This window comes from Cavia porcellus, unplaced genomic scaffold (assembly GCF_034190915.1).
Source record: "Cavia porcellus strain 051 isolate PalLab524CR breed Dunkin Hartley unplaced genomic scaffold, mCavPor4.1 scaffold_33, whole genome shotgun sequence".
Taxonomy (NCBI): Eukaryota; Metazoa; Chordata; class Mammalia; order Rodentia; family Caviidae; genus Cavia; species Cavia porcellus.
Genome location: NW_026947516.1, coordinates 17,188,592 through 17,212,615, shown reverse-complemented (window position 1 = coordinate 17,212,615; position 24,024 = coordinate 17,188,592). Strand labels below are relative to the sequence as shown.

The window sequence follows — 24,024 nt, the reverse complement described above, 5'->3', positions numbered from 1 at the left end:
ACCATTGGCTTTGTCCGGCCTCATTGATGAGAAATGGTATTGGAGCCAATTATTAGAGAATTACCTTCAGATTAGGGCTTCCCATACTTAAAGGGAGGGAGAGAACAATTTTTACTTCTTTTTACTGATTTGCTTGAAGAAGCCACTTGCATATGTGTTGGTGTATTGGTAAAAAGCATTGGTTAAAATGATGATTAATGTGAAATCAGGTATTTTCATCAGATTCATCCATATTGAAAGTCTTGAAAATGTTGGATTTGTACTTAGTCATGCTAATTGCATTTTAATATACTTATTACATCAAAACACGTTATTGTTTTTCGTACCGGAGATTGAACCCAGAGTCTCCTGCATAGTAAGCATGCATTCTACCACTGAGGTGCATTCCTAGCCTCAAAACACACATTTAAAAGGACATGCTTAGCTCTGTAAGTACTTAATGGTTGATTAGTTTTCCATTCTGTTGAAATCTTGAAGGACATTCAGTATAGTCCTATTTGGAAGAAAGGCCATGGAGAAGTTTCACTTGTACATAATTTATAGCTGGAAGGATTTGATATCATTTGGTTCCTTACTAAATTAACTACTAAACTTTCCAAAATTATTCTTCGTGTCATTTCCTTTTTAGGGTTATTCCTCTCCATTTTCACTTTCCTTTGGCTACCCCAACCTACAGCCCATTTGGAATTCTTATTTCATTTTGGATATTGTGTTACTTATGTTACAGTTATATACTGTATTTGTGTGTGAGTAGGGTAAGTTTCAGCAATAATCTTTCAGCAGTAATCTTTCTCTCTCATGCGCTCCTTATATTTCTTATTGCAGCCCCTGCTCAAATTATTATTTTTTTAAACAGGGTCTTTCAGGGGCAAATTCCATAAACGATCATATGTTAAGCTTATTTCATTCACCCATTCATTTCACAATCCCTGAAGGCTCTCATGGGTCTCCCTTCAGGAGTCAAGGAGCTCACAACAGCAGACAGACTTGGACCTTGTCCTCATGGCTCAGAAGAGTCTTTTGTATTACAAGTGGTATCACAGACTATTTGATAGTCTTTATGGTGAGGTACAGCTGGTAAAATAAAACAAAGTGCTCTTTGCTTAGAAACCAGGGAGTTTAAAACAGAGAAGACCCTCCTGACAAAGACTTTGAACAAACCACATAAAATCTCAGGGCCCATTACTCTCCTCATGTCTTGGGTCTATCCCCAGATGAGACCTGGGATTGTGTACAAATTCTGATATTTTGAGAGTCATTTGCTTCTACTTTGGATTTTAATATTCTGGTGGGCTGTAGATACTTCTTTTGGTTTTTAAGGGTCTTAGTATCCCTAATCCTGGCATTAGGGGAATGTTTATGGAATCTAAATGCCTTATTAGTGGGAACTCTTTTTTTTTTTTTTTTTTTTTTTCTTTTTCGGTTTTTTATCGGTACCAGGGATCGAACTCACGACTGCCTGCTTGCAAAGCAGGAGCTTATGCCGCTGAGCTAAATCCCCAGCCCCATTAGTGGGAACTCTTACCAAACACCCCTACCCATATTGCCTAATCAAGATTAGCTCTTAGTAATATTTATGACTGAATGAAGTATGCTTAACTTTCTGGCTCTTAAGCCAGGGGCTGTGCATAGTGACATGAAACGCCCCCTATTGCCTCTTCTTTCATAGTAGTCTGTTCCCACTGTTGACATGGCATGGGTGGCAATAGTAGGTAGCTCCTAATTGCTGATTTTCCATGCCCTATGACATCAGTTACTTTCTTAGATCATCACCCATGCAAGTAGTAAGTCCCAGCCTACAGTTGTGTCTCCATTTTAAGTACTACCTTTGCTTCATGTATGTCTTCAAAGCAGGGCATATCTCCCCTGGCTCCTTTCCTATAATCTTGCTACTTCAAGAAATGGACTTATTAATTCTAGTTTTGGGACTGTATTTAACCAAAATACAAGCATATCTCTTCAATTATAGTTGCCTGATCAACATTTGTGGAAAATTGGATTACTTTTTTCTTTACTTAAAATATTAGAGGAGTTGTATCACTGTATAAGAAGGATACAAAATATTTTTCTGTTGAGGAAGATTCCAGCAGCTAAAGCTATTAACTTTTTCTATTAGTCTTTTTTTTTTTGTCTTACTATAATGAAATTCCAGAGATAGCTGCTTTATAAAGAAAAGAAATTTATTTTAGCGTACGGTTCTAGAGGTCTAAGGTTGAGGCCCCACATCTGGTAATGCTCTTCTTGTTGGCATTGTTCCAATGTGGTACAAGACATTATGTGGCAAGAGACAGGGGGTGTCTGTGTGTGAGTTGTCTCTGATCTCTCTCTTGTAACCCTTGTCTATGATCTCTCTCTTGTAACCCTTCTGCCTCAGCCTCCTGAGTAGCTGAGGTGTAGTTCTGCACCGTTGTACCTGGCTGATATAGTGCTTCTTAAGACTCTAGGGCAGTGAGAGGCTTTCTAATACATACTGTGAATGTTTGACTATGTACCAAAGCTAACATTTAAAGTAATTAGTAAGACCATCCTTCTGCTGCTAGATGCCAATATTTTGCACTTGAGTACAGCTTTTTCTTATTTTCTAAGTATGCATCTATTATCTTTATCAAGTTAGCAAGAACTTTTTTTTTTTGTAGTGGAGATCAAACTCATGAATTTGCATTTGCCAAGCATTCACTTATGCCAGCCCCTGAGCTAAACCCCAGGCCCCAAGAACTGTTTTTATAACATTGCTCAGTTTTTGTCTTGAGATAATTTTATTGTGCCCAGACAACTTTTAAAATAGCTGACGGACACTATACTTGTGTGTGTATTTAATTTGGAAAAAGATTTAAATTTACAAATTGTTACTAAGATAATACAGAGTGATTCCTGTGTTCTCAATTTTGTGAGATTTTGTCCCTTTACCAGTCCCGAGGATGTTTGGAAATGTCTGGAGGCATTTTTTGGTTTTCCCCAATTGGATGTGCTAGTGGCTTTGAATAAATTTAAAGAACAGTAAGTCCCCAACTTTACTAACATTCGAGTTGAGATCTTTCAGAAGTGTACATATAAGACTCACTTTGTCAGCTTACGAATGAATCTGACTCACAATTCTCCCAGAACAGAACTTGTCTATAAGTTCAGGATTTACTGAAGTTAAATTCATGATAAGGAGTGGTAACGGGGACATAGGAGAGCAGTGAGGGGCAGAGTTGTGTTGATGGAATTGCCTGCATCCCTCTACTGCTTTATTTTCTGTTATAGGACTTGTCTTAATTTATCTGTTTTTCTTCTGTCTCCACCCCCTTAGAAAGCAAACTCATGAGAAAGGGAATTTGCTTTATTTAGAATTGTATTCTTTGACTTTCTCTGACAGGGATTACTATGAAAGACATGCTTGGAGAGTCATGTGAAGAGGCTTTAGATACAAAGAACAACGCAGGCCAGAGTAACCAAATGACACAACACCTGCTCTCTGGCCTCCTCTATTATGCCCAGAATACTATCTTGTGTTTGTTAATTCGTGTAAATGGCATGCACTATACATAGTATTCCACGTTCTATCATTTTTACTTGTTGGTATACTTTGATTGGTAGTTTTATTTAAGAATAGGTAGTTCTAATTCAGTAGTTTGCACAGGGGGTGATTTTGTCCCTTAGGGGATATTTGCTGATGCCTGGAGACACTTTTGATGGTCATAAGTAGAGGTAGTACTAATGATAACTAGTGAGCAGAAGCCAGGTTTGCTGGTAAATATCCTACTCTGCCCAGAGCATTTGCACAATTTAGAATTATCTGGCCTGATTTGCTGCACTTTGGAATTAAATTAAAGTTTTCTTTTAATCTATGGAATAGTACACCCAAGCTTTCTTTATCCATTCCCCTATTGATGGACATTTAGGTTGTTCCAGATCTCTGCCATGATGAGGAGTGCTGCAAAGAATATACTCACTGGTATCTGGGTGCACAAGAATTTCTGATAGTCACACATTCCTCTGTAAACACTCCCCAGCTGCTGCTGCAGAGTGCCTGGATTTACTTGTTCCTATAGCATTGCCTGGGGGTTCCAATTACATGCCTTTTTACCAGCACTTGGTATTATTTAACTTTTATGGTTTGCCAAATTTGAAAGGTTTACAACAGTTCCTTTTTAACAGTTTGGCATTTTGTAAGTCCACATAACAGGAAGGATTCAAAACCTAAAGCACTCTACATAAAATGGGTGGAAATAGTCCCTCATCCCCAACAAGGTGGAAATATTTATTGGCAAGCACCCACCACCTTACTTTGTTCAGTTGTGAATCTTTGATACATATAAAACTGCATCTTTTGGGAGACTCAGCCTGTTTCTCACCAGTAGAGGTCAGTGATGCTCGGTGGTTCTTCCCTAGTGTGTGTGTGTGTGTGTGTGTGTGTGTGTGTGTGTGTTTTAACCTCTTCACACTAGGGATTAGTTGGCAGTGCCTGGAGAGGCTGGTGGTCATGACAAGAGCACTTGTGCTCCCAGCACCTACTGGTGACAGGCCTAGGCTGCAGCTCCAACCCTCACAGAAAAAACCCAGTCCCAGCCACAAAGAATGCTATGGCCCCACATGGCAAGAGTGCCACAGTGCAGAAGCCAAGAAAATGACCACATTTAGGCTGCTAAAACTCTGCTTTTATTATGCTCTTATTACATAGCACAAGAAAGACCACTGAAGTAGAGCAATTGGGCATGGGTGGGATGGAGGGGGTGGGATGGAGGGGGTGGGTCGCAGTGGTCCTAGGGGTAATCTTCTGCTCTTCTGTAGTGTGAGCTCCCAGCACAGGGAGAGGAGACATCCGCTGTCTCCTGTGGCCTGCTGGCCGCGTGGCTCCTATGGTGGTGGTGGTGGTGGTGGTGAGGAGCCCCGGGCCTGAGAAGAGGACGGAGGTGCCAGGACCCTCATTCTTGGGGGCCTGGGGGCCCTGGCAGGCTGCACAGGCTGGGAGAAACAGGGTGCCTGCGGCACAGGCCTGAGGCTAGGCCCTGGCAAGGCCAGGAAAGCATGAGGCACCCAGTATGGCAGCAGGGGCAGAGTGGCTTGCAGCGGGGCGATTCGCAGCTGGGCGACTTGCAGCTGCGCGACTTGCAGCGGGGCAGCTTGCATATGGGCAAGTTGCAGCGAGGCAGCTTGCAGCTGGGCGACTTGCATCTGGGCGGCTTGCAGTTGGGCAGCCTGCAGCTGCGCAACTTGCATTGGGGTGGCTTGCAGCTGGGCAGCCTGCTGCTGGGTGACTTGCAGCGAAGCAGGGGCAGCGGTGGCGGCAGCGGCGGTAGTGGCCAGGAGGAGGCCTTGCTCTGGCCTGGCGTAGCTGGTGCAGCATCCTGGGCAGCATTCCGGGCAGCTCATGAAGTTGAATGGCGGGTGCAGGTCCAGCGGGGGCAGGTTGAGCGGCCCCTGCCTGGGCACGAAGGCGCGGGTCTCTCCGTGTCTGCCCTGCACCGGCTGGAAGGCGGACTGGCGCTGCGTGCCGCTCTTCTTCCTTCTTTTGGGCTGCGGCCTCTCCGAGGCGAGTGTGGAGCTCAGCGGCCGCGAGGCTGCGTGGCCCATCGAGTCGGCGGCTTCGGGGTGTTGGGGGCCCTGGCGGGCCACGGCCAGCGGCTCCTGCAAGTGGAAGGAGCTCAGCGCGAAGGCGAGCTGCAGGCCGGGCAGGGCGGCCTGCACGGCGCCCGGGCTCGGAGGCATCGGGCCCTCCGGCCCCTGCAGCGGGCCGGCACAGACGACGGCCTGGGGCGGCGCGGCGGCCGCCTGGGCCGGGGCCTCCCACGCCATGACGAGGACGCCGGGGGCGGCGGTGGCCGAGGCCGCGGCTGTGCGGGAGCCTCGGCGGCGGGGAGCGCGTCTCTGCGAGGCGGGTCGCGCCGCGGGCCCCGTCCGGGGCGTCTCCATGTGGCTCTCGGGCGGCGGGGTCGGAGGACAACGAGCGGGCCAGGCCGCGGGCCCCCTCCGGGGCGTCGCCATGTGGCTCTCGGGGTGGCTGTCCGTCGGTGGGGTCGCAGGACAACGAGCGGGCCAGGCCGCGGGCCCCCTCCGGGGCGTCGCCATGAGGCTCTCGGGGTGGCTGTCCGGCGGTGGGGTCGCAGGACAACGAGCGGCCCGGGCCGCGGGCCCCCTCCGGGGCGTCGCCATGAGGCTCTCGGGGTGGCTGTCCATCGGCGGGGTCGCAGGACGACGAGCGGCCCGGGCCGCGGGCCCCCTCCGGGGCGTCTCCATGTAGCTCTCGGGGTGGCTGTCCGTCGGTGGGGTCGTCGGACGACGAGTGGCCCGCGCCGCGGGCCCCCTCCGGGGCGTCGCCATGTGGCTCTCAGGCGGCAGCGTCGCCGGACGACGAGCGGCCATGGCCTGAGGCGCAGCGCGACGGTGGAACGCGGGCTGCGTCGACCTTTGGGTTCCCGGCGGGCAGTGCCAGGCGCGCGGGGCCCTGGGGGGCCACCAGGCGCGACGGTGGCCGCGATGTCCCATGCGTTCCACAGAGCGCGGACGCGACCAAGGCGCTCCGGCCCCCACGCCCCCCACGCCGTGCTGGGTGGGCGGGAGCGCCTCACGTGGAGCCGGAGAGACAGACAGAGGGGGCCGTTGTTGCTCGGCCCCCGTGCGCGCCACTCTTTACAATGTAGCGACTAACGAAACGGCCCAGGACGTCCAGGGTTTGCGCGCTTCCATTGGCCGTGCGATTTTACGCGGCTTGTCCTATCATTTTCAATCTTCACGCCGTCTTGTAAAGATGCTTCTCTTTATGGGCGCTGATGCCGTTTCTCTCTTTTTCACTTTTTACTGGTAATTCATGCGTACTGAATATAGCCAGTGGTTAGTTCCAACCTGCAGGTGAAAAGCGTAGAATTAAAAAAGTGTGGAGATCTGTCCAAGGTGATATAAAACAACCATTCTTGAGAACTTTTTCCTCAAAAGCACGTGCAGAAGCTGGGTGTAGTGGCACATGCCTGGAATCCCAGTCCGCTGGAGGCTGAGGCAGGGGGATCGCTGAGAATTCCAGACAAGCCTAGGCTACAAAGTGAGCTTGAGGCCAGCCCGAACCGTATATTGAGAGCCTGTCTCAGAAAGACCAGAATAAAAATAAAATAAAAGTTTAAAAAAGTACACACAGAATTCACCTCCTGGGGTGGTCCCAGGGCTGGGAAAGGAGAGGTGCAGCAGCAGAAGCAAATCGATCAAGTATTAAATCAAGAATTTGCTGAAGAGATTCTGATTCTGAAAGGGCTACATAGGCAGGACACCAAAACAGGCCATCGGGAAACGTAGGCTTCTGTGGTTCAGAGAGAGACCAAGTATTGAGGAAACTGAGAGGCCAATACAATACATGATGGTGAAGGAAATTCCTACTGCTTTGCACTGCCGAATTCTTTCTTTAAACTGGTGGGGGGCAGATTCCTTTGGGGGTGAGTGATGAGCAAGCACGTGATTTTGAAACAATTACAATTTCCTATATCATTTTTTCCTGCCGTATTCCTTCAAGCGTTAAATACAATTCTTTCGAGATTTAAGATACATCGTAGGATAGCAAGTGCACCAGAGTGAACAGTGTCATACTATTTGTAATTTACCATTTTGGTTTACAGTACTGGGGACTAATCTAATGCGTCGTACTTGCCACTGAGCTACATTCTCAGCTTTTTTGATGTTGTTTTGAGACAAGGTCTTGCCAAGTTGCTCAGGTTGGACTTGACCTCCTACCTTGGCCTCTTATGCAGCTGGGATTGCAAGTGTGTGCTGCCAGATCTGCTTTGGGATACTATTCTTCTAATGTATTTTTTTCTTTCCATTGTCTGCAGAATTTCCCATGTTCTACTTTGCAATGTAACCCAGAGGGTGTCATTCTGGTTTGTGGTTACAGACCCGTCCAAAAATCATACTCTTCCGGCTAATGAAGTACAATCGGCCATAAGGTAAACCCCCCCTAAATGCGCCCTCTACTGGTCAGTCAACTTGTTGATTAACTCAACGGTTTTCAATACTGATGTCTCATTTTCACTCTATTCCACACACGATTTATTGATTAAGATGTCAAAGATTTCATCTTATTTCTATTAGGAATAAGTAAGGTTAATCCTTTGCAGTCACCATATAGCCTTAACCTTTAAAAGATAATTTTAAAAATTAAAAATAAAATCGTTAATCATATAAATTAAAACTGAATACTGTTAGAAGATTTTATTATCTCAGTTAATGAAGGAACCAGGAAAATGTTAAAACATTTTTTATCTTTTTGAGACAGGGTCTCATTATGCAGTTCAGGCTGGCCTTGGGTTCACTTTGTAGCCCAAGCTGGTCTTGAACTTGCAAGGATCCTCCTGCCTCAGCCTCCTGAGTGCTGGGATTGCAGGAGTACGCCACCACACTTGGCCATGTTAAAAGATTTTTAAAGGACACTTCAAGGGCTGAGGAGTGATGGAAATTCATTAACAAATGCATCTGTGTATCTGTCAGCTAGTGATCAATTGTTCCACCAGATCCAATTCATTTGATTTGTTTTCTTTCTCTTTTCTTTTCTTTTCTTTTCTTTCTTTCTTTTCATTCCAGGGGTTGAACTCTAGACCTTGCATTTGCCAGGCAGGAGCTTATGCTGTTGAGCTAAATCCCTGGCCTTCATTTGTTTTTCTATGGACAAAAACATTTACATTATTCTATTTTTCTAGAAATTAGAGATTTTCAAGATAGCTCAGACAATGCCATGTGCAAATTGTCCAGAAATATGCATTAGGCAGGACACTTAGTAAGAAGTCCAGTAATCTTCTTTTTGCCTGTTTTCGGTCTTTCACAATTTTTTTCCTGCTAGTTATTCCCCTTCACTCCATGGGATCATAACTAACTTTCAAAAGTGAAGCTAAATTTTTACTTTCAAGAAGCAACAGAATGCCATTTGTTTTGCTTTCAATTAATGTGCAATTTGTGTGCATCACAACTTTGGCTAGCACATGTGATTGAAGTTGGGCAAAGGTATGTGGAAGAATGAGTTGAGGAAGTAAACTATTTTCTGACAAAGAACAGAGCAAAATATCCTTCCCCGTAAAAGATTTACAAGTTATTGAAATACTTATTATTTTCTTTATTAGGGAAAAATTCCAAGAGAAAAAACCCACATGCTGTCTGTTACATATTAACACTTATGATAATGAATATATAATTAAATGCCAAGTGTTTTTGTGAACAGTCATCTATTTCTTACTGAAGCAAAGGGCCTAAAGATCTATACCAGTGGGAAATGGTTTAATCTGCTCTAACAAGGAGATTTGGACTAAACTATTTCTGCATTTTTGCCTTTATGAATACTCCTAAGATCTGCAGTTTAAGGAGTAATAATTAGAAATATAGTATTTCATGGAAAAAAAGGATTTTATTCAAGCCTTGTGATCTGAGAGGACTTCCAAGAAAATGAAGACATTATAGTTAAACCAGTTTTAAGTTAAGATTTGAAGAGGATGATCGAGTGCCTGGGGTGCAGGTGGGGGAAATTAATAAATAAATTCTCAACAACAATGTCTGCTTCAGAGGTTTTAGCAGAAGAAGCCAGTTAGGAGGCAGAGAATGGCCAATAGAATAAGAATTTATATTAGAAATGAGTAGGTTATATTGGGTTTGAATGAAAAGAAATCAGTACCAAGAAAGAATAGAGTGAAAGACAAGGCATAGATAATAGGAATTTTGAAGATGAAGAATCCATATCATTGAGCACAAATACAGTTTCTGCCTAATAGTTGCACAACACTTTATGATTCACAATGTCTTATACTTCTATGGCATTTAATGCTGACACCAAATATTCTTGAGTGGAATAGTTATTATTATCATCCTTGTTTTATAAATGAGAAAACTAAAAAAAATGAGGAAACAGGCTCAGGGAGATTAATCAATTTGTTGAATTTTCAATTTCTTTAAAATGTGAATTACTTTAAAATGTGAATTACTTTCATGGATTAAAACATAAATATTCTTCCCTACATTTTTATACATATTAGTCTCATCTGCCAAAGTCATAGTCTCTAACTAAAAGATGTGCTTGCTTTTTTGTTCTGGTAGCTATTTGTTCGGTCTATCTATCTGTCTATAAATTTCACCTTTTGTTGAGTGTCAATAACTTTGGCTTGAAGCTCTTTAAAGGTTTTTTTTGACTCCACACCTACAGGGGTGCCATATTGGTATACTTCCTGATGTAGTTCATTTGTAAAGGCCAGGCCTAATTGAATTCAGGTCTTGGCTGAAAAATATCTGTAGTGACTGACACCAGTAGTGGAGAAGACTTAAACCTTTTTTGATCAGTGTTTGTTGAGCTAGAATTTGCAATCAGCCTGAGAAGGGCCAGAGCACATCCCCTGTAAAAAGGTTAAACAATCAGGTAGATAGAAATAATATTCAGGGTGACTTCATTTTTCTCTGAGTTATAGCTTATCAGTGGGTTTCATTAATTTGTGGAAAGGTTTGCATTCCAGATTACCAGTATTAGATTATGGAAAAGGAAAACATTCCTTAGTTTGATAAAAATTACATTTAAATTGTCCCTTGATACAGACTTTCTGGTAGGGTTTCTTTTTCACATTCATCAAAATACATTGCTTCTGCATGAATTTTTTTGTATGTGGCACTGAGAGTCCAACACAGGGCCTCACACATATAAACAGTGTTCTACCAGTGAGCTGTAGCTCCAGCATTTAGTGCAGATTTTTGTTTGCTAAAGAAGATCTTTTCTGATGGCCTGATAGCTGGCCTGCAGATATTCTCAAGCCATCATTATCACACTTTAGACCTGGATTGTCCTATCAAGCACTTGAACTGTGGCCAGTCCAAAATGTATATGTAAACTGCACATCAGATTTAAAAGACAGTACAAGATCAAATGAGAACCAACTCAATATTGATTGCACATTGAAATTATGTTTTCTTGAATATATTGGCCAAAAACACAGTATGAAAGTTAATTTTATTGGTTTCTTTTTAACAAATCTTTAGCACAACTACTAGGGATTTTTAAGATATACAAGGCTCACTTTCATTATATTTCTATTTGCCAGGGCTCCAAGGTAGATGAAATCTACTTGTGACTGTGAATTTAGTACAGGCCACAAAGTATCTCCAAGAAATCTACTCACCTAGTTTACAAATTCCAGTTAGAAATTCACTTATTTGATTTCCATTAAATAAATCTTTATCATCAACCCTTCCCTGACTGTCACTACCGCCCAAAATGCAGATTTTCCTCAAGGAAAGTACCACATTTACCTTTATATTTTTCTAGGCACTTTTATTCCTAAATCACCATTGTCTTCAGCCACATAGAACCACTTTGCTATTTCCTGAACATACTTTATTATGGCTCCATTCTTATGTTCGTTTTGCACTTAAGTCTAAAGAACTCCTATTTGTCTATCAAAACACAACTCAAAAATGTTCTGCAGAAAAGCACCTTTGTCTTCTGACTGTAATATATTTGACTCTCTCCTGTGCTACTACTGTGCCCATCTTTGTCTCTTCAACAGAACACTGTATACTGCACTGGGCTTGTGGATGCACTAATCAGCCACCCTTCTATACTCTAAGCTCCTGACTATTTTAATTCCATGGTATATCCCCCAGTACCTAGTACAATATCTGACACTTAGTAAAGTTTGGTGAGCATTTGTTGAGTTAACGGGACAAAAATGAAGTTGATGGATTCAAAGCCACTCCTAGTTAGTGGTTTTATTTTTGATTCCTGATTATTCTTTTCTTTCCTTATTTATCACCCACCATGGACACTTAATTTTATTTTGAGAGGCTATTGGTATTTACGTAGGGCACCGCAAGCAGAGTTCTGCCATTCTAATCTACACGCTACCTCTCAAAAAGTCAGACATGGTGGACAGAGTTCAAAGCTCAGGACTTATGGTGGTTATTTCTGGGGCATTCTCAACAAGGAAAGGCAGCTGTGCATAGACAGGCATTCCCCAGAGGCCAACTTGCAACTACTAAAAGAAACCACAGCATGAGTGCCTTTAGAAAGCTTTCTAGCCAACCTGAAGTCTCCTGCTAGGAGGATGCTTTGTGTTTAAAGAGATATTTATTTCCAGCAGTGCTAGGTCTGTACTTGATTTCTAATGTTTTTTTTCTTTCTAATCTTCTTCTTAATTATTGCATCATAGAATGAACAGGAACCGGATCAACAATGTCTTCTTTTTGAATGACCAGACTCTGGAATTCTTAAAAATTCCTTCCACTCTTGCACCACCCATGGACCCATCTGTGCCCATCTGGATTATTATATTTGGTGTAATATTTTGCATTGTTATAGTTGCAACTACACTACTGATTTTATCGGGGATCCGGCAACGTAGAAGGTAAGAAATTTAAAGCGAATGATTCAAGGAGCATTTGCTTATGTTTTCATGTCATAAAAAAATAAGCTGATTTTCCTTTGGTTGAAGTTAGTGTCTTAAATTGAAAATTCTCAATTTTCAAAATACCACTTTTTTGGGGTCATGTTTGGTTTGTGTTAGAATCAATGGCCCTTAATGAGGCTCTTTCCATTACTTCCTCTGTCTATTCTATACTATATGAACGTCTCATATTCAGACTTGATTTTCATATCTGTGTTGTGGTTTCATGTACTGAATACATGGAGCTGAACAGACTTTGGGTAGGCAGAGTTAATCTTTGGTATGCTTTCATGTCCAGATGCTAGCACTTCCACAGTTCCTTCAAAGCCTTTCCACCTTGGCTTGTCTCTTCTGGGCTCAGGGCCTGCAGGCCACTCTGTCACCCCAGATGCCCTGTGCTGCTTTGTTCTTCTCTCCCATTGCTGGATACACATCTCTCTAGTGCCTGTGATACCTACAGTTGGATTCTTCCTGGCCTTTGAACCAACTCTGAGGCCTCAGAAGTACGTGGAGCACTTGTTTCAAATGCAGATTCCTTGACCTTGTTACAGACTCACTGAGTCAGCATCCAAGAAGGGATGCATTTAAATGAACATCCAGGTTCTCCTTATTCACTTAATTTGAGAGTTTTCAATATTTATTTATTTACTTACTTACTGAGGTACTGGGAACTGAACCCAGGGTTTTCTTTGGACTGAGCTACATGGTGTGATAAAAATATATAGTAAATGTTTAAATTTTTTAAAAATGCATAATAGTAAAAGACATACTGCTACTAATCCTCCTTAAGACACTCACTCTCACTTCAAACACACTTAACTCATTGTTATTGGCACTTTCTGAAGCAATTCTGGAAGTCTTGTTTCATGTCTTTATGAGGTATCATCAAAACTACAGGGAACGCTGCTACAAAGTGCTATCCAGCAGAAAGGGTCATAAAGACATTATGGTGTGTTTTCCTACACCTGGTTCACCAGATCCGGCACTGTGCAACTTCTAACTGTTCCTCAAAGTCAAAATGACCATGAAAGGTAAACACTTTGAATTGACTCAGTACATTCAGGCAGCTACAGCAGTGCAACTAAAGGCACAAAAAAGGACCCCCTAGAGCTGATTCAGAAAGGAAATAAATGTGTTCAAAGCAAGGGGGAGCATTTTGAAGGGAATGAATGCCGATGTGTCTTTTACTGCAATCAATTTAAAAAATTTAAACATTCATTGTAATTTTCAATCATGTGGTATATATCCCTATTCCTTTTTTATGCTTTATATTGAGACAAGATCTCTCTAATTTGCAAAATTGCCAAGGCTGGGCTTGAACTTGTGATCTTCCTGCCTGAGTCTCCCAGAGTGCTGGGATCCATGCCCCATGAGAACTTCCAATTTGACAGTTTATGCATAGGATCTTACTTCTTGAGTTCATTTACTTGGGTTTTGGGGGCACTTGCAAACTTTGCTGTCTGAATGACTGATACTCCTTCAAGAGGGCATTTCGGACCAATGTGGGAGTTACTGAGGAAGGGAGGTGGCAAGGAGGCAGGATTTCTGTGTGATGAAAAAGGTATGTAATTTTGTTTGTAAATATCTCTAATCCAGAGGGGAAGATGGGAGATGCCTCAGTTCTTCACTAAACATTTAAAGCTTCTAAACTTCCGTTCTGATCCTGAGAAAGAGGAATTCTGGCAAATGGAAACTATAGAAACATGCATTCCAAAGTCACAGGGCCATGTTTTTTTTGGTTTTTTTTTTGGGGGGGTATGGTTTTTAAAAGTGTTGGTATCCATGCGTCATATGGGATGTGTTTAGTCAACTATGTGTTCAAGTAATGCTTCTCTTAATGTTTATTACTTTTCATGTTTTACCCTAGTTACTGATAGGCAGTATCTTAAATTTTAGATTTATAATTTTTCCACAAATGATATATGGAATACCATGGAATAAATATGCTGTGTGTCTGTGCCTCAGACACAAAGATCGTCATCCAGGGGTTCTTGCTTGATATTCTTAATGATATTGACATGACATATAATGAAAAACTTGACATGTGGTGTGTGTTTTGGTTTGTTTGCAGGATTTTAAGAAAATTCTCTTGCAGCATTAGAATGCCTATGTTTAGTAATTTTAAGTTTAGTATTAATTATGAGATGTTATGATTCTGTGGTTTCAAATGATTGGTAACCTGAGTGAATTTGCTTCATCTCCATGGTCCCCAATTTCTTCATTAATATAATGTAATGTAGGAGTTAGACAAATGGCCTCTGAGATAGGCCTCTTAGATTCAAAATACTGCTTAGATTGTGACCTTGTGTATAATCTTGTAACTGTATGGAGATCAGGAAGCACAATAAGTTGAGGAAACCAAATTTGAAAGAATATGGTTTGTAGTGCTACAGTCAAGCTGGTCGAATTTATCTTACTGTCCACATATAGATAACTTTTCTAGAGCAGCAGCAAGGCATACTGGAAATAATTAACTTGGTAGAATAAAGCAGTCAATACTACAGAGTGCTTAGAGTCGTACCTGGTACATGGTGAGCACTCAATGAGTGTTAGCTGTTACTATTATTTTATTATCTTGCCATTTGCTGGTCTTTCAGCTAGCTTGTGATAGGATGAGCTGTTTCCTTCTGGGCAGATTCTGCAGTAATATAGTAATTAGATGTGTACGATCATAATCTGTTGCCTGGGAGAAATGAGGCTGTTGTTACATCTTTGCCTTCATAAATTCATTTCAGGTTCAGACTAGGAAAGCAGATGGGCAGATCTCTTGTGTAAACCTGGAGAGGATCAATAATTAGCAAATATGGTGAAGATAATTATGACAACCTCCTGGAGATAAAGTGTTTGTTGTGTTTTGTTTGATACACTCTGTGGTAGCTTTGTCATAGGCAAAATATTGCTTCAAAGATGAAGAGGGGTGCAATCTGAAGTAGGGAGAGCTCTAATAATTGTGATGAAAATTCTTTTTAATCATGGACAAGATAGGAGCTGCTCTTGCTCAAGTCTTTAGTCTTGAGCAAGACAGAGAAATGTTTAACAATCTAGTCCATTCACTGGATAATGATGGATATAGTTTATATGGTGCAAAATCTTAAATGATCTGCGGGAACCAGTGTCATCTAAGTCATGTAGAACATCAGAGTCATCTAGGATATATGTGTATTTAAAATTACTGTTGAGGAAATGTCTCATGTAGATCTTTAGTAATTGCATTAGTTTTGTCAGTAACAGCGTCATGTTGATTATAATGTGGAGAGTTTGGGTTGGAGTCCAAACCAGGTAAGCTCAAATACCAGCTGTGCTGTTCACATATATGATCTTGATCTAGTCACCTAATTTCCATGGGTCTCAGTTTTTCCACCTGCAGCTGGAGCACAAAATGTCATAGGGCTTTCATTAAGCTTGAATGTTACAAATGTTGTGTGAAGTACTCAGAATATAGTATGTTAAAAAATAGCAAATATTATTATTATTTAAGATCAACTTAACCCATTGCTGTGCTTAAAGGGTGCTTGGAAAGGAACTTTTTTTCACCCAGATATTGCCCTAATACTTGTTATATGTATACATTGTGAAGTGGTTAAATCAAACTAATTAACATATCAATCACTTCACATACTTAGCATTTTTGTTTTGTTTTGTTTTGGTACTAAGAATTGAACCCAGGGCACAGAGCTACATCCTGGGTCCTTTATTTTTTATTTTGAGACCGGGTATTTCTAAGTTGCTAAGCTGCCCAATTTGGGATCAAACTTGAGATTCTCCTGCCTCAGCTTTCCAAAGTGCTGTGATTGTAAGCATGTACCACCATGCCTGGCCACACACTTAGCATTTTTTATGATGAGACCATTTAACATTTACTATTTTAACAATTTTCAAAGGGGCTGGGGATTTAGCTCAGCGGCATAAGCACCTGCCTTGTAAGCAGGCAGTCGTGAGTTTGATCCCTAGTACCGATAAAAGTTAAAAAAAAAAAAAGAGCAAACAATTTTCAAATGTACACTATTATTAGCTGTAGTCATCATCCTATACAGTATATCTAATTGAAATTTTGTGTTTTTGACCAATATCTGCCTGTTCTTGTTCTTTAGGCCCTGGCAACCACAATTCTACTTTCTCTGCTTCCACAAGTTTGATTTTTCTTAGATTTAATTTGTAAGTGAGGGTCATGAGGTTATTTCTTATTCTGTGTCTGGTTTATTTCATTTAACATGACGTCCTCCAGTTTCATAAATTTTGCAAATGACACAATTTTCTTTTTCCAAGTCTGATTTCATTGTATGTATATATCACATTTTCTTCATCCACTAATCTACTGATGGGGAATCAGACTGATTCCATACTTTTACTATTGCAAGTAATGTTGCAGTGAAGACAGGAGTGCAGCTAATTTCTTTGGCATATTGGTTTCAATCCCTTTGGATATATACCCAGAAGAACAACTGATAGATCATAGTTTTAGTTTTAATCTTTTGTGGAACTTCCATACTGATTACCATAATGGCTATACAAATCTATGTTCCATCAACAATGTACTGGCATTCTGTTTTCTCCACGTCCTGGCCAACTCTTGCTATCTTACCTCTTTAGTAATAGCATTCTAACATGTGCAAGGTGAGTGGTATCTCACTGTGGTATTGATTTACATTTTGCTGACGCTTAGTGATGTTAAGCATTTTTCCACATACCGGCTGGCCATTTGTATGTGTTTTGAAAATTGTGTATTCAGGTTATTTGCCTAATTTAAAACCAGGCTATTTTTTTATTTTAGAGAGATTAAGATAAAAGAGGATATAACAAAGCAGATCCGAATAGAACAATTTAAGCAACACGGTATTTCACCACAAGACAGCCAGATAGAAGAGTAGTTACCATAATGTCTCTTAAGATCTGCTATTTGTTTTCTTACTATTGAGTTGAGTTCTTTGCATATTTTGGTTATTGATTCTCAAACAGAGATATGGTTTGCAGATTTTTTTTTCTCTCATTCCACGGGTTATTTCTTCACTGTGTTGATTGCTTTTTCTTTATTGTTCAGATGCTTTTTAGTTTGGGGTTATGTCTAAAAACTCATTGCCCAAACCAGTGTCACAGAGTTTTCCCACGTTGTCTTATAGTTTCAGCACTTACATTGAGTTTTTAATCTATTTTGTGTTATTGATTTTTAAATTCAACATGAGATTGTGGCCCTGTTTTATTCTGCACTTGAATATTTGCTTTCCCTAAAGGTATTTATTAAAGGTACTGTCCTTTCCTCATTGTGTCTTCTTGGCACCTTTATTGGAGAACAGTTGACCATAAGTGTGGAGGTTTATTTCTGTGCTCGCTATTCTGTTCCATTGGTCTGTGCCTGTTTTGATGTTACTATCATACTGAATAAGCACATATCTTAAAATGACAGGATCCCACAAAGTGTCCTAGTCACTATAATAGTAATGAAATGATCAGTTGGTGTTCTAAAAATATCTTTTGTAGTATTTGCCAATTACTTATCATGGCTGAAAAATTGTAAATATTTAAGAAGTAGCCCTTGTAACCTTTAACTATCTAGCTCAGCACACCATTATGACATTACAACTGCCATCTCTTTGAGAAGTTTCTCTATCAACATCTGGTTGAAAATAGCACTTCCTGGGATGGAAAGACTTTTTTGAAGGCAAAGAATTGGAAAAGTGATTGTTTTTTATTCCTTGGCTATGACTAGGGAGGGAACAGGACAGGTGAGTAGTTATGGGACCAACTGCTTTCACTCATGAAGCCTATGGATCTGTATGTCCCAGCATGGAAGTAATGTCTTAATTATCTGGCCAGCTTTTTAGTGATAGTGATAGAGACTGTGGTGAAGATGATGAAGTTGATGTGATGTATGTTTTAATAGAAAGAACATTTGACCAAGACTCTTAGTTTTGGGTTTCCAGTGTCAGGCACTGACATTTATTAGCTTAGTGACCTTGAGCAGGTCACATATGGAAAATAATATTTTCTCAAATAGTTATCCTGATAAGAAGGGAAAATCAGAATACCCAAAATGCTTGTATACTGAAAAGTACTACATCAATGTAAATTATTAGCATAACCATAAAAAGTAGTTACCTAGTGATAATTTTATATAACGTGGCACTTTGTGGTATGTAAAAGAGTCACAGGCACACTGCACTTTCAGACTTAGAGGTACATGGTGGAATTGATTTATGAGTCCTATACATAATAAATAGATTACTATAATGTTGGACCTTAGTTAGATCTAAGGTTTCAACTGGCTCTTAGGACAGTATCTTACCAATTATCGAAATACAACCTTGCAGAAACCAAACCCCAGAGAGGTAAGCCATTTTATTGACCACTCATGCTATGATAGAGCTATAATGAATATCATAGAAGTGACAAACACAGATAACATAGATGGTCCTTACCTACATGGAGATTATAATCTTGGTAACAAAGCCAGGTCAAGGACTTAGGACATAGAACCTTAGTCAATATTCACAGCTGAGCAGAGTCCTTAGTAGATTTTCTCAGTTTGGGTCTAGCTATACTTCTTTTTTCATAAAGTCAGTAGTAGATAAAAGTACATTTGACTTTCTACAAATCTTGCTTTTACAAAGCGATAGAGGCTTAACCAACATTTTCTATACCTCTGCTTTCTTATGAGGTCTTAGTTAAGTGAATTCATTGTAAATTAGAAGTAAAAATGAAATAAAATGAGAAAAGTCAGTTAATGCTTTCCCTTTGCTGTATTTAAGTATATGTACCCAAAAGAAAGCTAACATGTGTTTCTAAATGAAACCTGGGGAGACTAAAATAGAATTCTGGGTCAACTCCTTTCACTAATCTTGTTCCGTTCTGAAATACTAGTGGTTCTACATATTTGAAACTCAGTTTCTTCATGTGCAAAATAGAGATAATAATGAAACCTGCGTAAGAGTGGAGTGGAGTTAAATGAGATGATGTATACAGTGTGCCCAGCCTGGTTTTTGTCACGTAATAGATATTTATCATAGTAATTATTGCTATTACCCAGCAGAGGTAAAACAACTTGTCCACAGTTACATAGTTAGAAAGTTGTGATACTAGGATTTAAAACCAGATAGACTCGATCCCAGAGCCTGTCAGTCTCCCATACTGCTCACTCAAATCATCCTAGTAATACTGATGTTGCCCCCCAGGAATTAACTAGGCTGATTATGAGGACATTACCAATTCCCCAATAATTCTATCTTGTTTGAAAATTATATTCATCTGTCCTTTGTTGTTTTTCTGGTATTGTTTGACTGTAGCTCTTTGGCTCTATTTTGCTCAAAAGGGCACAGAACTACTCTTTCTGATGTTTTTCCCCCCACTTTTTCTCAGGATAGAGTGAACTCTTTCCCTTTACACTCCCAACTCTGAGGACCACCAGAGACTTCTTTTGTCCCCACTATTGCGCCTCTTCTCTTTGGATTTATGAGGAATATCTGCTCTGAAGGCTCCTATCGGAGGTTTAGTCATAGGTTTTTTAAAATCCTCTTCAGAACCACCTGATATTGTGGGTGTGGAAGTCATTAACACTCAATTTTATTTTTCAGGTAAAAGGACTTATGTTTAGCAGAACATCATCACATCAGAATGATCTAGAAAGACAGTTAAGTTTTATTATTCTTAGTAAGAACAACGCAAGGCAGTGAATCAGTTTATTATAGTACACACTATGAAACATGACAAAGTACTCTATTACTGTTAGATAACCTTTGAGCTGCTTATCACATCTGCCAGCCAGCAAGTTACTGACATTGCAGTTAGTAAAGCCCAGCAATGCCAAGACTCTGAACAGCTGGATCTAAGGTCAAAAAATGATATGTACCTAATTTGCTACTGATACAGCTTAGTTTGGTACATTTCCACAGAGATTTCCCTTAGTATCTTTTTGGTTTGCAAAATATCCCTTCTTCTAAAGAGGAGAAGCTTTCCTCATCTGTTTACATCTTCTATTTTAGTTTTTCCACATTCATCATGATGCCTGATAGGTTATTTTTCCTTTGTGGCTGTGGAGGGGAAGGTGAAATGCCTTGCATTGATCTGTTCACATCCACGCCCTGCCATTTTTCTTCTAACTCTATAAAAATGACTTTTACTGATGAAACTGATAGACATTGGCAGTCCAGTGTTTCTACAGCTGCCATTGCATTGCCAGCTACTTCAGAATGTCCTGGTCACTACAATTTTTGTAACGCAGATTTCATAGTTACATACACAAGTTTTAGAGTGGGATATCACTGTTTAAAATCTATTTATTGTTATGAAAAAGTATTAACTCCAAGCTCACTGAGGAATGATTTGGGGGCAGTTTGCACGAGAAGACATTTTTGGATGATAATTGATAAGTGTACACTTCCTACCAGAGTTTCATTCCTGTGAAATGGCACTCCTCCAGTCTTTTAGAAGGCATTAAAATGGAGAGAGGGAAAGTAAGTGAATTTGCAATTTTCCTCTGTCATTGAGTCCTTTCCTTTAGGAGAAAGACTGCATCTCTTCCGTATGGTAAGCACTCAAAACCCTTGTTAATAAATGTTGGATCTTGTGAGTGGAAGTGATCTGACTGATGTTGCTTTCTGGAGGACATGGAAAATCCATTTCCATGGACTAGTACATCTGTCTACTAAAGGAGGAGCTAAAATGTTCCTGTCTTCCAGCAAGTGATTTAACCTGGCTGGAGGACTATCTCACCACATTACACTCTAGTGTACCCAGTCTAGCTTGGCCCCTAATTGTTGATGTGTGGAATGGCCAGCAGAGTGTCTTTCTTTTTCCAGGTCTTTGGAACTGCAACTCCAAACTTTCAACCCAGCACTAGATAAAAGTTTTATAAATGAATATTTAAAATCCCAATTTAGTGATTGCCTATAGTGTTGTTTGTGCAGTTTGATGGTGGCATCTATAATGGCAATATACTTTTAAATGACGACATTGCAACCTGTAGTATTGGAATTGTACTTTTCTTTATGAACTTCAACTCCTTGAAATTATCTAATAAATCATCACCAAATCCTGGTAGAATTCATGCTAACCCCTAATTCCTGAGGTAGAAAAATGAATATTTTTATCCCTCTATTAAAAAATACATGGGAAAAGAAAAAGAAATTTCATGAGTGTATATGGTTTCCTTTCTGCTCTGTCCTTTCTTCCCTCCCTCCTCGCCTCCTCCCACTCTCCCTCCTTCTGATCCTCTCTGCTAATATCAGTGTCCATGGTACCACCACAGAATGGTGTCCCGGCACCCAGGCCTCAGGGAAACCCTTTCTCTCTGTGGTTGCCTGGAGCTAACCACCACTTTTCTTTTCCTTATCCCATAATATCAAGCATAATTGGTTCAGTGTTGTAGTCTTTCACAACAGACAGGAAACACTTTCAATTTTGCGGCTGTTTCTTTCCACATTGCAAAGAAATTAAGGGTCTGGTTAACACTTGGATTGAGGTAGCAGGGTCTATAAAGGGTCAAAAGTGTGAGAAACTAAAAGTCCTGTCATGTAGAAGTTTTCAGAATGACTTGGAATTGCACCTGTGTGCGGGCTGTGATATAATTAGGAAAATATGTAACTGAGTCCCAAAAAACCTGATTTATAAATTAACAGAACTATTTTGTAATGATTAGAGCCAATTGATGATATCTACAAATTATAACAGCTACTTTTTATGAAGTAATGTGAGTTTACTTCTGAATTTCTCAATTCAATTTTCACTCAAGATTTGTGTTAATTTGTCAAATCCTGTTAGACAGCTTACTATTTTTTATGGTATTTTTATTAAGTTCTCCTAGACCTAAATTTTTAACCTTGCTGATGTACCATACATTTTGCTCATATGCCTTTAAGCAGTTTGTCTATGTGAATGTATATGTATATTGTTTTGTATGTTCACAATATTAATTCACATATATGTATACATATATTGAATGATATACATTTTTAGTGTTCTAAATAAGGCTACTTGTTCTAATCAATGTGTAAATGTCATTCACACAGAATTATTTTGATAATATCCTTTCACCTCATCAACACCTTGTGATCTTTAAAATTTATGAAAATACACAATATTGTCAATTTTTTTTGTCTTTTTCCTTTTTATCGGTACCAGGGATCGAACTCAGGACTGCCTGCTTGCAAGGCAGGTGCTTATGCTGCTGAGCTAAATCCCCAGCCCCAATATTGTCAGTTATTTCATCATTATAAAGTTTCCATGCCCATTTCTGTTCTTCACGTCTGTACAGAATACCTTAGCCATGCTTTCTTCTCCAAGACCTCAATCACTGTGTTTATGTGCTTTTAGGGAGAACAAAGGATCATCTGAAGTGGATGACATAGAGGACAAGTTGGAAAACATGGACACAATCACCAACAGCACCCGTTGTGATTCCCTGGACATGAAAGGAGGGCACATTAATGACGTCTTCATGACAGAGGATGAGCGGCTCACCCCTCTCTGAGCGACTGCTGTTTGCTTCTTCAGGAAACCTAACACTTGTTTCTGTGTGACTACTAAGCACTCCAAAATATCAAGGGCGGATTATATATTTTATTTCACCATTCTTGTTTTCGAAGCAGTGTCGACTGTTCTTGAAAGTGATAAGCAATCAATTATACCCATAAAGACCACTGAAATTGTAAGCTATTGACTATTCAGAATATTTGAAAGTAGTTTTCTTATTATACAATATGTAAATGTAGTCATGTGGTGCTTATAGTTATTGACTTAAGCATTTCTAGACACAAAGCCAGATATATATATATTATATATATATAATATATGTAATATACATAATATATATATGAATCACACTTTGAAAATGTAAAGCAAATAATTTTCCCAGTAGAGAACAACTATAACATGGTACAGAAGTCATTGAAAATGGGTCCTTTTTGAATCTTGTTAATATTGCTCTCTATATGACTAGGTAAGCAAAAGTAAACAATTTTAAATGAGATAGATAAAAATGGGAATGTTGCTTTACGATGTGGAACTTTTTCTTTTAGTATGTCAACAATTTCTAGTATATTTTTTGAATAGCAGTCTCTAATAGGGTAGTTCTATTTGTTTCTGCAATTTGTGCAAGTTCAATTTATGCTAACTTAATAAAGCAGTAATCACTTCTTTCTGATTGGGTGGCTGATTATTATCATTCTGTAGAACATAGTGAGTCTAATTTTTATCGGTTGTACCTAATCTGTCATTTTTGTTGTCTTACCCTTGCTTGAAGACACCTTGTAGGTTTTGGGCTTGCTTTTTTTTTAAATTTGCTTTTTTTAGCTGGCCTATAAAACATAAAAATTCTGTATATTATAAGTTACTATGTGATGTTTCACCATGCATATACATTGTGTAATGTTAAATCAGGTTAAACATATCTCAAACACTTGTCTTTTCCTCCAGCTTTTTGAAAGTGCAGTTCATTAGCATTATCTCTGGTCACCCTATTGTGCAGTAGTTCACCAGAACTTAACCTTTCTTCCTCCATCCCACCTTCCCTTAGGCCCTGGCAACGACCATTCTACTCTTCTGCGCTTCTATAAGAGCAATGTTTTTATCTTTCATATGAGTGAGATCATGCTGTGCCTGGCTTACTTCATTTAACATAATGATCTCCATTCCATCTACGTTGTTGTGAATGACAGGATTTCAT

General features: G+C 40.1%; 1 protein-coding gene across 1 annotated transcript in view; it reads left to right on the top strand.

Moving 5' to 3' along the window:
* Cltrn (collectrin, amino acid transport regulator) overlaps positions 1-23,502 on the top strand; it is a 32,868-nt gene extending 9,366 nt beyond the window's left edge. The window contains exons 4-6 of the mRNA XM_003463030.5: positions 7,797-7,910; positions 12,138-12,332; positions 22,674-23,502. Of these exons, the coding sequence (XP_003463078.1) occupies positions 7,797-7,910; positions 12,138-12,332; positions 22,674-22,830 (466 nt within the window). The 3' untranslated portion in view covers positions 22,831-23,502. The remainder of the gene's footprint in view (positions 1-7,796; positions 7,911-12,137; positions 12,333-22,673) is intronic.
* The last annotated feature ends 522 nt before the right edge of the window (positions 23,503-24,024 follow it).